The sequence below is a fragment of the Vigna angularis genome, chromosome 6, assembly GCF_016808095.1.
Source record: "Vigna angularis cultivar LongXiaoDou No.4 chromosome 6, ASM1680809v1, whole genome shotgun sequence".
NCBI lineage: Eukaryota > Viridiplantae > Streptophyta > Magnoliopsida > Fabales > Fabaceae > Vigna > Vigna angularis.
The window spans coordinates 5,595,694-5,609,437 of NC_068975.1; the positions used below are offsets into that span (position 1 = coordinate 5,595,694).

Genomic DNA, 13,744 nt, shown 5'->3' on the forward strand with positions numbered 1-13,744 from the left:
TTCTATAATATAACAGTAAATATCGGAGATACTATAAAATTTTGGTATATTGATGTGTTGTACTTATAATTTGCTTGAACCAGAAACCTATAATAAAATTCAATCCCATGTACTGGGTTTATACCTTAGTATATGTGTCTAAAAGCAGTTTAAATTGAGTACGAGAGGAACTGATATGTAATGGATGGGGATTTTATATTTGTGGCTGAGTAAATTGCAAATACTCCTGACTATAAAAGATTTGCACCTTATTTCTATAATATAACAGTAAATATCATAGATACTATAAAATTTTGGTATATTGATGTGTTGTACTTATAATTTTCTTTGAACCAGAAACCTATAATAAAATTCAATCCCAAGTATTGGCTTTATACCTTTGTATATGCGCCTAAAAGCACAATAAATTGAGTAAGACAGGACTGAAATGTAATGGATGGGGGCTTTTATATTTGTGGCTGAGTAAACTGCAAATTTGCTTTGAAACAAATTTTGTCTATACTGGATTCTTGTGTAGGTTTCTATTTATTATTATAGACTAAGGGAAAGTTGGTTTGTTGTGTTCCTCTTAAAAAGAGAAAAAGAAAATAGATAACAGAACCAAAGTGAACAATGAAGTAGAGTTAATCTCTTTGCCTTATATTTTACTGCAGGATGAGGTGACAAGACTACTTGAGTCTGAGACATCTCCTTTCACAAATTTTATATTGTGGGTGTGGAATGGGTCCAGATACTCTGGTTTACTTTGTATGGCTTTCTCATCTACCATCTACTTTCTCATGGGGGTTCTTACAAATGTATTTTCTGGTAATGTTCTGCTGTTTTGCATGGTATGTTGTAGGTTCTGCTTGACATTATGCATTTGCAGAATAAGGGAACAACGACTGGAAAAAGTATTTAGTTGAGAGTAGCTAGCAATTCTGATTGTGAATTTCCTTTGGGCTTAACCTAAGTTTTATCATACTATTTTGGTTCTATTCTACATGGTTTAAGTCTAGTGCTTGGTCTTCATCTGATGCACGTGCTTCATCTAACGTAAGTTGTTGGTTGCATGTACATTGTCCAGCACTTCTTGTATTCATCAACTCTAGTAAGACTCTTTTGGTCTTGTAGTATATCGTTTGGTGATGCTTGTTGAAAAGTAAAGTTGTTTTATTAATATTTCCTTTTGTGTACCCAAGAGGAAAGTGTCTTGCCTCCTTGTGTCCTATATACATTAACAAGAAACACAATATGCAAGATATATGCGGTTCTCTATCCATCCTATTTGTTCGATCCTGCTAATGTCTTCATCATCTCCACTGCTGTCTGCTACCGTTTTTTATAAAAAGAAATAGGGTTAGGTGTGCATTGAGGAGCACAATCCAATCATGGTGGTCACACAACCAGCCAATCATCTGTGTTGTCATGCGTCGATCTATGTCATTCTTATCTGTGGCACGTGTCCTCCATGTGCCATGTTTCTTGCCGTCAGAACTTATCAGCAACACCTTCATTTGACTTGACGAACTCTTCTATCTCCTGTTCTGACTTCATTTTACTGTTCCGGCGCACCTTTGTGCTGTGACATGTGCTCTCTCAGAATTTTAGGGTTTCTGTTATTTGTTCTCTGGGTTGGTCACTTATCTGAGATGGCTTCTATAATGCCCCAACACTAGGTGTCACATTACCCTTACAATGCATATCATGTCTATTGAATTATAGCTCACAAAACACGTTTGGTTAGGCAATACTAGTGGTATGATTAGTTAAATTTTGGATATGGCAAGTATAGAAATCTTATCATAAACATGTAAACCAATATTTCGGTTCCTTTTAGATTCATAAAAGGTTCATACATAAATTATACACTAAAAAATGAAAAGTAAAATACACATATGAATAGAAAATCTCCTATACTACGGGTTCTCTTGCATCTGCTACTGCTGCACATTCTCCAAACCTATTGTATCTTCTGTTCGGTGGGTCATTGCAGCAAACAACAAAAACACCACAATCAAAAGGGTAAGCTAATTTTAAAAATAACAAATGCACACACAAACACACACACATCTATATATATATATATATATATATATATATATATATACACACACACACATACCTATACAAACCCTAAACCTTCACAATATGTTTACTTCACATTTCTCACTTTCCCATCAATTGAAGCACAATTACTCCATGCAGGAATTAGTCCTTCCTCCAATACCACTTCCATTTCTAGTGATGTGATCTGAATCACCTTCCGCTAATTTCATTTTAGTCTTCAAATTATAAACAAAACAGAATTCTCTCTAGCAGGAAAAAACAAAGTTCTCTCCAAGAAGAACAAAAAACACTCTTTGACAAGAAGAGAAAGAAAATACAAGGTAGCACCATTAACAATTGCTGTGAATGCTGCGATGGCCGACAACTGTGAAGCTAGCATATGTGGCAGTAGCATTGGTACTTCTATGGCTGTCAACATTAGAGTGCACCATCAAAAGTAGTTTGCTTTTTTTATTTGTGAATGGGTTGTGCTTCTTTTGCGGGTTAGATTGGGTCTTTTAGTCAACAAATGGGCTCTTTTAATTCTTGAACTGTAGTTGCTCAAACTGAAATTGTTCTATGTGGCGCATGATCCTGGGATTTCTTGAGCAACTCTTCAATCCAGCTAAGATTGTGTCCTCCAATCTGTGGTGTGCTTTAGCTTGCTCACATGATCCCGGGATTTCATGAGCAACCCTGCAGTCTAGCTAATATTGGTGCCTCCTCTGATCTGCTGCATGCTTTAGCTTGCTATGTCCCCCAAATTCGTAGGATCACACAAGTATGCAAGTATACATGCGATGCATTTACATAATAGTGGTAACAACCAATTAAAATGCTATTTTGTTGAAAGTACCTGGCAATTGTGATTGTGCATTTCCATGGAGTTAAACTTTGAAGTTTTGTCATACATTCTTTGGGAAGGGTGAGGAAGAACGTAAAATTTTGTTAGAATATTTACCCTATATATCATTGTTAGAGTATTTACCCTATTTATCATTATTGTATCAAAACTACTCTATGTTGTATCTGAACTTTCTTATATATAGAATGAGAGCGAGAGCAAGCCCCCTAGAATTATTTTGCAGTTTCAATCTCAAGTTGGTATCAGAGCGGTTCGATCCCACTCTGGTTTTTGTCTAGTCTTCTACCCTAGTTGCTGTCCGCAATTGTCCGACACCGTTCGCCATTGTCCGCCACCATCTACCGCTGTCTGCCGCTGGTCACCGTTACAGTATCGTTCGGTGACCACCGGATCTGGTTCGCCTCTCCGCGCGACAACCAACCCCTATAGATGTTGTTGGCCTCTCCTCTCTCTGTTCTAGCCCTCAAAACCATGTTCCGTTTACGTCCAGAAAAAAACCCTTTCGATAGGCACCTATGGTTTTGTGGTTTCTCCTTCAGATTCTTCATCCCCAGTGTGATTCCGACACAGGACGGCGACGCGTGATGAACACGTGTCCGAGATCTACCGGAGAGAGCAGGCGTGTGACGGCGCATGCGGACGAGATAGAGACGTCGACCACCAGGGTTAGGTTGTGCTTGAAGAGACGATCCAGATCCGCTGGTCACCGGTCAAAACTGTGACGGTGGCCGGCGACGATCGAACAAATTTGGCGGCGACACGTGAAGGAGAGGTAGCCCTCGGAACCGGCGTGGTTGGCCGCCGCTTAAGGATGCGGTCCAGATCCGTTGGTCACCCGACGAAAGTGTGACGGTGGCTGGCGGCGTACGGAGGACGATGGTGGTCGATGGAGGAGAGCACGGTGCACAGCGGAATAAACAGTGAAGGCAATGGCCTTTCATGGGTTCTTCGAAGAAGAGACTTTCGGTCTCTTTGATTCAACTGGCAGTCAATAAGAATGCCAAAAGGAGCCAAAATTGATTGGGCATCAACAGATCTAAAGCACCAGTTTCAGCTCCGAAAGGGAATGGGTTCGAATCCCATTCTAGTCATATACTCAAATAAACTCTGTATTTGGTAATACTGGATGTGAGAAATAGAGAAGATTGGGAGGAAATATTCCTTGTGTCTTTTGCCTACACATAGGGTAGTTTATTTATATTGTAAGATATGGGCCAATGCCCTTAATACAGAATAGGCTGAGCCCAAATAACAGAAACACACATCTTAACATCTAACACTGGAAAAGGCCAGAATTCTAAGGCAGAACTTGACTAGGGCAATTGGAACCCATTACAAACACATGTTAAAGAAGAGACTTTTAGGGGCCGCTAGCGGCCATAGCAGCCGGCCAACCGCAGACAGCAAAGACAGCGGAAGCGGATCAGACAAGCTCTGATACAAAGTTAGAAAGTGGGTTTAAGCCTAACTCAACCCCACAAAACCAGTTTGTAAGGTGAGGTTTGCACCTCACTTACATATTATAAATTGGCCTTATCTCTAGTCGATGTGGGACTTCCAACACACCCCCTTCACGTTGAGGTATAGATCTCTCGTGCGTGATAGTAGAAATTAATGGGTGGTCCGATAGCGGCCCGACAACGGGTGGAAATAGAAATGCCCACTTAGAACTTGTTGGAATAGGCTCTAACGATGATTGTGATACCAAGTTGAAGATAAGAGTGATTTATTATTCTCAATCATAAAAAATACATTCTAATACCCTGTATTTATAATAATCTAATTCTCCTAAAAAGGAAAATAAGGAAACTAGGAAAATAAAATAAAATAAAAGATTATATATTTATTTCCTCTAATTAGGAAGATTCTAAAGATATTATCTCAAATTACAACACTAAGAATGTGAAAGAAGCACTTGATCATTCTGGATGGCGACAAACTATGATTGCAGAAATGCATGCTCTTGACCACAGTAATACTTAAAAAAAGCAGTTGGTTGCAGATGGGTGTATGCAGTTAAAGTCGGCCCTGATGCTAAAATTGATTGGCTCAAAGCCCGACTTGTTGCAAAAGGTTACACTCAAGTTTATGGTCTTGATTATTGTGACACTTTCTCTCCTGTAGCCAAGATGACTACTATTCGCCTCTTCTTTGCCATGGCAGTCATTTGTCACTGGCCACTTCATCAATTGGATATCAAGAATGCCTTTCTACATGGTGATCTTGAGGAAGAAGTTTATATGGAGCAACCTCCTCGGTTTGTTAATCAGGGGGAGTCTGGTATGGTATGCAGATTGCATCAATCTCTATATGGCTTAAAGTAATCACCACGTGCTTGGTTTGGAAAGTTTAGCTCCATTGTTCAAAAGTTTAGGCTAAAACACAGTGAAGTAGACCATTTGGTTTTATACTGTCATTCTTCTCTTGGGAAATGTGTTTATGTAACAGTATATGTTGATGATATTGTCATTACAGGAAATGATGCTGTTGGAATATCTCAGCTGAAAGAGTACTTATGTAGACATTTTCAAACCAAGGATCTTGGAAGTCTCAAATACTTCTTAGGCATTACTTGAAGAGTTGAGAGAAGATGAAAAGTCTTATATTTTTCACTTAGAAAGCCTAATACAACTTACTACTGTATTTATAGGAGACAGTAGTTCTGAAAAGTAAAAGGGCGGGAAGCCCCTAACAAAACCCTAACATAAATATTAATAATAATAATAATAAAGACATTATACTTCAACACTCCCCCTCAAGCTGGAGCCTATAGATCATATGCACCAAGCTTGGAACATATAAATTGAATTCTAGGCCTCCTTAGAGATTTGGTCAGAATGTCTGCGAGTTGTTCATTAGAGTTGACAAACTCAGTAACAAGATCCTTTGACAATAACTTCTCTCTAATAAAATGACAATCAATCTCTATGTGTTTTGTTCTTTTATGAAACACTGGATTGGAGGCAATGTGAAGGGCGACTTGATTGTCACAGTACAACTTCATCTGCTCATTTTCACAAAATTTCAACTCTTGAAGGAGTTGTCTAATCCACACAAGTTCACATGTAGTTAGAGCCATAGATCGATACTCAGCTTCAGCACTAGATCGAGCAACAACACTTTGTTTCTTACTTTTCCAAGATACAAGGTTCCCTCCAAGTAAAACACAATATCCTGTGGTAGATCTTCTGTCAATTGGACAACCAGCCCAATCTGCATCACAATATCCCTCAACTCGAGTGCTTCCCTTGTCCTCATACAACAATCCCTGTCCTGGGTTCCCTTTTTGTTGAAATGTCAAATGTAATATTTATTTATCTTAGGAGGTGCCTAACTTGTTTAGGAGGTGCCTAACTTGTGTCTTTAGGATGTGCCTAACTTAGGTTAGGATGTGCCTAACTATTAGGTTCATAGTTCTATAAATAGGTAGTATGTTGTAATAAGAAACATGGAAGAAATATAGATTTCATTTCATTTTCACATGGTATCAGAGCAGGTTCTCTGATCTCTTCTTGTGGCCTCTGCTGTCTGCCGGTGGTCGGCCACCATGGCCGCCGGCAGCCCCTAAAATTTCAGTGGGCAACCCTTTCTCTTCTTCTTAAATCTGTGCCACAGTCAGTTCCAGTGCAGTCAGTCGGCTCTACCGTCGACCATCGCCAGCCACAGTCCGCCGCAAACCTCTGTCCGCAGCTGGCCATCGTCGCCGCCGCTGCCGGCCACCGTCATAGTTTCGACGGGTGACCTGCGGATCTGGACTGTCTCTTCGAGCGACGGCCAACCATGCCGGTTTCGAGAGCCATTTCTCAGTCACGCGCCGCCACGCAGCGCTTCTTTCCGGCCAGTGCCCCATCGTCGTCGGTCGCCGTCACAGTTTCGACCGGGTGACCAATAGATCTGAAGCGTCTCCTCGAGCGACGGCCAACCCCGCCGGAGTCAAGACCAGACTCCTCTCCACGCGCCCCTTTGCGCCGCCTTCCTTCAGCCAGTCTCGGGTGCGTGTTGTCACTCGTCGCCTGCTCGTCGGCCACCGTCACAGTTCCGACCGGTGTCCAGTGGATCTGGACCGTCTCTTCAAGCGCGACCTAACCTTGGTGGTCGCCGTCTCTCACTCGTCCGCATGCGCCGTCACGTGCCTCCTCACTCCTGTAGATCTCGGACGCGTGTTCATCACGCGCTGCCTTCCCAACGTCGGCATCAAACCGCGACGCTGCCGGTCGTCTCGCCGGAGCTTCCTCTCTCTGTTCTGACCCTCCATAACAGCCATTGCTGCCATCTTCATCTGTCTTCATAGCATCTTCATCTCGCCGCACGTTCCGCATCGTCGTACCTTCCTCTTGCTTCTGCGATTCTGTGCTTTGTCTCAGCTGCTGATGCCGCTGATGTGTCGACTCCGAATACTAATCAGTTTTTGTTTTGAAGAACTTGAACCAGGATACTATTGTTCTCAACAGTGATGTTTTGATGTTGTTGCTCCGTTGATTCAACCTGTGACCAAGCCTGCTTCCATCATCTCCTTCTCCATTGAGAAGGGCTCTCTGCCTTCACCAATGTGAAGGGCTTCCTGTCTCTACCATCCTCTTCCGCAAGCAGGGCATAATCTTATGACTTCCGCTTTCATCATCTTCTTCTCTATTCTGAAAAGGCTCTCTGCACCACTTAACAGCTCTAGTACTAAATCTTGTGTTGTTCTTCAACAACTCACTTTGACTCGCCGAGTTGATATGTTCAAGGTTGGGGGATCTCATTCGACCCCAGAACCCCTTTGGACGCCACTGCGTCACTTCTTTGGGTCTTTTTGATGCCATCATAAGTCCCAATATTCGTGTTTTGGTTTCTGCCATTTGAAAGGATATTTGCATCGTCAGTCAATGCCTTCTTTGAGATCGACCGCTGATTTGACTCGTTCGATGTTATGGGATTTTAGATTTGTCCCTTGTACGGATCGGTTCTCACCCGTTCTTCCACCTCCGTGTGAGGGGAAGAGGTGGAAGTTTCAGCCGCCACAGGGTAGTTTGTCCCTGTGGGTTAGTTGCTGTTTCAGCCGTTGTAGGGTGGTTAAGTCCCTACAGGTTTGTTGCTGTTAGCCATTGCAGACAGTTCAGTTTCTGCAGGTTCGTTGTTATTAGGGCAGTTAAGTCCCTAAAGGTTCATTGTTGTTCAGGGTAGTTAAGTCCCTGAAGATTTGTTGCTACTCAAGGCAGTGAAGTTCCTGAAAGTTTATTGTTGTTTAGGGTGGTTAAGACCCTACAGGTTTGTGGCTTTTAGCCTTTGAAGGCCTCTCATGTTACCGATGTCTTCGTCTCCACCGTTTGCCGCTGTCCACCATCGTTCGCTGCCAACTACAGTCTCAGACAGACGCAACTGCGTCAGTTCTTCTTGGGCTAGAGTTTAGCCCGATGTTCTTGTGATACACTACTAAGTATCACCACTTGGGAGTTGTCCAACAAAGAATTTTGGACCTCCAACATGTCTTTGGATCTTTGATGCCTTTGTTTTCGCATTGTAGCTTAATATTTTGTTTTGTTTTAGTGGTCCAGCAACTGTGATATTTCACATTTCCTCCGTTCACACTAAGGGGGAGTATGCTTCCAACCACTGCAATATGCTTCCAGCCACTACAGGCCCCATCAGTCAGTGATGACAATTTAGTTCCTGCAGTGAAGGGGAGTATCGTTCCAAGACAACACTGCAAAAGAAATGTCAGTCCACCATGGGTGTAGTCCCTGCAGTTTGGTCGCTTTTAGCCACTACAAGTTTCTCGATGGAAATCTCTTGTGTTTGAAGACTTTCCAAGTTGAAGTTTCATGGTGCTAGTTTGCTCTTGTCCATTGCTCTCCAAGTTGAAGTTTCTTAGTGCTTATCCATTGATTGGCCATTATTCCCCAAGGAGTCTCTTGGGCTACACTTGTCTTAGTGTGCAATTTGGTTTATTGATGTTCTTTCCATTTGAGTGTGTTTATTCCAAGCTTGGCTCATACAATATGTATGATCCAGCTTGAGGGGGAGTGTTGAAATGTCAAATGTAATATTTATTTATCTTAGGAGGTGCCTAACTTGTCTAGGAGATGCCTAACTTGTGTCTTTAGAATGTGCCTAACTTAGGTTAGGATGTGCCTAACTATTAGGTTCATAGTTCTATAAATAGGTAGTATGTTGTAATAAGAAACATGGAAGAAATGTAGATTTCATTTCATTTTCACACTTTTACATAGCTGAGAATGCGAATCACTGCATTCCAATGATCAACATGTGGATTTTGCATAAATTGACTCACAACTCCCACCGGATAAGAAAGATCAGGTCTTGTTATGGTTAGATAGATGAGTTTTCCAACAAGCCTTCTATATCTCTCTAGGTCTGAGAAAAGTTCACCTTGGTCTTTCATTAACTTTTGATTTGAGTCCACAGGACTATCAATGGACTTGCAATTTGTCAGGCCTGTTTCCTCCAAAATATCAAGAGCATATTTTCTTTGTGAAATGATGACACGTTCCTTTGATTGTGCCACTTCAATACCAAGGAAATATTTTATTCGACCTAGATCTTTGGTTTGAAAGTGGTTGAACAAATGATTCTTTAATTGAGCAATTCTAGTGACGTCATTTCCTGTAATGACAATATCATCAACATAGACCATAAGACCCATCTACAACCAACAAACTTCTTACTAGGAGGAAGAGGAACAAGGTCCCAAGTGCCATTGTGTTCAAGTGCCGACATTTCATCAATCATGGCTTGTCGCCATCCAGGATGACCAAGTGCCTCATGAACATTAATAGGAACCTTAATGGAAGATAAGGAAGAAACAAAAGAGAAATATGGAGGAGACAAACGATGTTAACTTAAAAAATTATAAACAGGATAAGGATTACGAGTAGAGCGAATACCTTTCCGAAGGGCAATAGGCCAATTATTATCTGAGTCAAGAGAGGGTGAAGAGGATGAAGGATCCATTGGGAATCTGATGAAGGAGGTTCTGAGTCTCGAGGATCTTCAGTGTTTTGAGTTTGAGATTGTGTCCGACGCTGGTATGTGAGAAGAGGAGAAGGAACAATGTCATTTGCATTTTGAGTTTGTGGTAAAGAAGTAGGAGTAACCAAGGGATCACATGATGGTAGAGGAAACATTTGTTGAACAAATGAACGGTCCTCCATGGAGGACAAGAAAAAAGGTGTATCCTCAAAGAATGTAACATCAACATACATATAATACCTCTTGGTTGAGGGAGAATAACATTTATACCCTTTCTGAAGGCGAGAGTATCCCAAAAAGACACACTTAATAGCTTTTGTAGAGAGTTTATCAAGACTTGGAGAAACATTATGAACAAAACATGTACACCCAAATATACGAGGAGAGACATGATAAAGAGGGTTATTACAAAGTGGGTTTAAAACCTAACTCATCCCCACAAAACCGGCTTGTAAGGTGAGGTTTGCATCTCACTTATATATTATAGTTTGGCCTTATCTCTAGTCGATGTGGGACTTCCAACACACCCTCTTCACGTCGAGGTATAGACATCTCGTGCGTGATAGTAGAAATTGTGTCGTTCGATAACAGCCCGATAGCGGGTGGAATAGAAATATCCAAGAAACAAGAAATATCGCTAGGATAAGCTCTAACCATGACTCTGGTACGATATTAGAAAGTGGGTTTAAAGCCTAACTCATCTCCACAAAACCGGCTTGTAAGGTGAGGTTTGCACCTCACTTATATATTATAATTTGGTCTTATCTGTAGTCGATGTGGGACTTCCAACAAGGGTCATTTGGGAAAATGACAGAGTGAGGGACTTTATTCTCAAGAGAGGAAGAAGGCATCCTATTGATCAGAAAACAGCTAGTAAGGACTGCATCACCCTAATGATGAATAGGAACATTAGTATTCAACATCAGGTGCATGCAGTTTCAATGAGATGTCTATTCTTTCTCTCTGCAATGCCATTTTGTTGTGGAGTGTGGGGACATGTTTACTGGTGTAAAATTCCTTGGGAAGATAAGAATAAAGAAAATGCTGCAGAAAAGTATTCCTTAGCATTATCACTTATGAGGATTTTAATTGTCTTCCCAAATTGGTTCTTAATTTCATTAAAAAAAGACACAAATATTGCCAAAAGTTCAGATCTCTCTTTCATTAAATAAACCCAAGTACATCGAGAAAATTCATCAATGAAGGTTACAAAATAATTAAAACCAAAAGAAGTAACACGACTTGGTCCCCAAATATCAGAGTGAATAGTTGAAAAGGAAAAATTACATCGTGTCTCAGACTTTTTAGGATAAGAAGATCTAACATGTTTTCCTAACTAACAAGATTCACAATCTAAGACTTGAATGAGTTTGAGACTTGGAACCATCATCTTCAACTTGGATAAGCTTGGGTGGCCCAACCGATCATGCAAAAGTTTTGGGGATGAAGTTGCAAAACAGGAAACTGAGGAGTTAGGTTTTAAGAAATAAAGTCCTTGTGACTCATGTCCTTCTCTAATCAGACTACTCGTACCATGTTCCTGTATAACAAAGAAATTAGCAGAAAAGGTTACAGAACAATTTAAGGAACGAGTTAAATGACTCAAAGAGATTAAATTGTAAGGACAATGAGGAATATACAAAACAAAATTCAATTTTAGTGAAGGAGATAGGGAAACTTTTCCAATCCTCTAAGATGCAACTTTGGATCCATTGGCAACAGTAATGAAATGAGGAGTTTTCGGAGAGGACATGGAAGAAAATGAATGGATGTTACCAGAGATATGATCTGAGGCACCTGAGTCAAGAATCCATGGACTATGACCTTCCACAGATTGAGAGATGCAGGCAGTTGACACATTTGACATTGAGGAGGATTGGCCAGGATTAGAAGTTTTTTCAGACTTGTACGTCAAAAACTCTTGGTACTCTTCATCAAAATTCTAGATTCTGAATTATCAGATTTAGACACATGAGCAGCTTTGTCTGGAAAGCCATCCAAGGAATAACATTTATCTTGGGTATGACCCATTCTCTTACAATATGAGCATTGAGGACGTCCACTTCGACCACCACGTCCTCCTCGATTGCTCCTACCTCCTCCTCTTCCTCGTGGTGTCACCATTGCTGATGTTCCAATAGCATCACTTAAATTCTAGTCTTTTACCAATGTAGGTACCCGAAGGAGTCGAGTAACTAAGCCATCCATCGACTGGATTTGATCACCAGCTAAAACTTGATCACGTACATGATCAAAATCAGGGTGTAAACTTTTCAAAATTAGGACCATGTAAAACTTGTCAAGGTTTTAGTTGATATTTTCTAATGAATCAGCTACAAAGAAGTTCTTTAACTCTTCTACCGCAGCCCGAGCTTTTGCTATATGGGAAACCATATCATGGTTGACTTGTTTGAGAGAAGTTGCTCTTTGGGTTGCATCGAAAAGACGTTGTACATCATTAGGAAAAATATCTTGAGCCCTTTTCCAAAAAGAGGAGCATGTCTTATAGGGTCTCAAGATATCTAGAACCTCTTGCTCAACCGATTGCCAAAAAACAGCACATAACTGAAAGTCTAATTTCTGCCACCGAGATTTTTCTTCATCTGGGACCATAGAAATATCTTGTTCAAGGTGATTATGGTGTCTTTGACCAAGAAACCACAATTCCACAGCAGAGGACCATGATAAATAATTTTTCCAATTTAGTTTTGTAGATGTAATGATAGGGGTAGCAGATAAAGAGGAATTAATTCTAGTAGAAGAGGCCGTTTTAAAACTGTGAGAAGAAATGGGACTTAGGATTTCAAAAACGTGAGGGAGGAAACCCTAGGTATGAGCCCAAGCCAACGAAACAGAGAAAGAAGAACCAAAACACACTCAAGAAGCCCCAACGAGATGATCTGGAGTGGCACGTGGTGGCTGGTGCAGAGGCTTTGGAGGACGGGACCACCAGGGTTGGGTTGCGCTTCTCAAGGCACACCTAACCCTTGACAATGCCGGAGAAGCGACGCTTGGCGGCGGCGGCGACAGTGGACAGTAGAGCGAACGACAGAAATGACAGAGACGATGCCGCCGTCGATAGATGAAGAAGACACAAAGGTCTAACTCTTGATACCAACTTGAAGAGTTGAGAGAAGATGAAAAGTGTTATATTTTTCGCTTAAAAAGCCTAATATAACTTACTACTGTATTTATAGGAGACAGTAGTTCTGAAAAGTAAAAGGGCAGGAAGCCCCTAACAAAACCCTAACATAAATATTAATAATAATAAAGACATTATACTTCAACAACATTAAAGTAGAGCAATCAAAAGATGGAGTTGGAATCTGCCAAAGGAAGTATGCTCTGGATATATTACAAGAAACATGCATGATTGATGTCAGACTGGTAGACAGTCCCATGGACCCAAATCAGAACTTAAGGACAAAAAAAGGTGAATTATTCTCCGATCCAGAGAGATATAAGAGGTTGGTTGGAAAACTGATTTGTCTCACTATTACAAGGCCAAATATATCCTTTGTCTGGATATATTACAAGAAACATTCATGATTGATGTCAGACTTGTAGACAGTCGCATGGACCCAAACTAGAAATTAAGGACAAAAGAAGGTGAATTATTCTCCGATCCAGAGAGGTATAGGAGGTTGGTTGGAAAACTGATTTATCTCACTATTACAAGGCCAAATATATCCTTTGTAGTTGGAGTGGTTAGTCAATTCATGCAGGCTCCATGTGTTGACCACTGGAATGCTCTTCTTCGTATTCTGAGGTATGTCAAAAAGGCTCCCGGACAAGGATTGTTATATGAAGATAAAGAAAGCATTCAGGTCTTTGGGTACTGTGATGCAAATTGGACAAGTTTGCCTATTGATAGACAGA

At 40.9% G+C, this 13,744-nt stretch overlaps 1 protein-coding gene across 6 annotated transcripts in view; it reads left to right on the top strand.

Annotated features, from left to right (window-relative positions):
• LOC108342792 (uncharacterized) overlaps window positions 1–13,744 on the top strand; it is a 68,296-nt gene that overhangs the window by 1,661 nt on the left and 52,891 nt on the right. For 5 of the 6 annotated variants that reach the window (XR_001833432.2, XR_008249790.1, XR_008249791.1 and 2 more), the window contains exon 2: window positions 654–807. Coding sequence is in view for 2 of the 6 variants with exons in the window: in XM_017580594.2 (XP_017436083.1) it covers window positions 654–807 (154 nt within the window). In the remaining 4 variants the exon portion in view is untranslated. The remainder of the gene's footprint in view (window positions 1–653; window positions 808–13,744) is intronic. The other variant, XR_001833433.2, reaches the window with a different exon arrangement.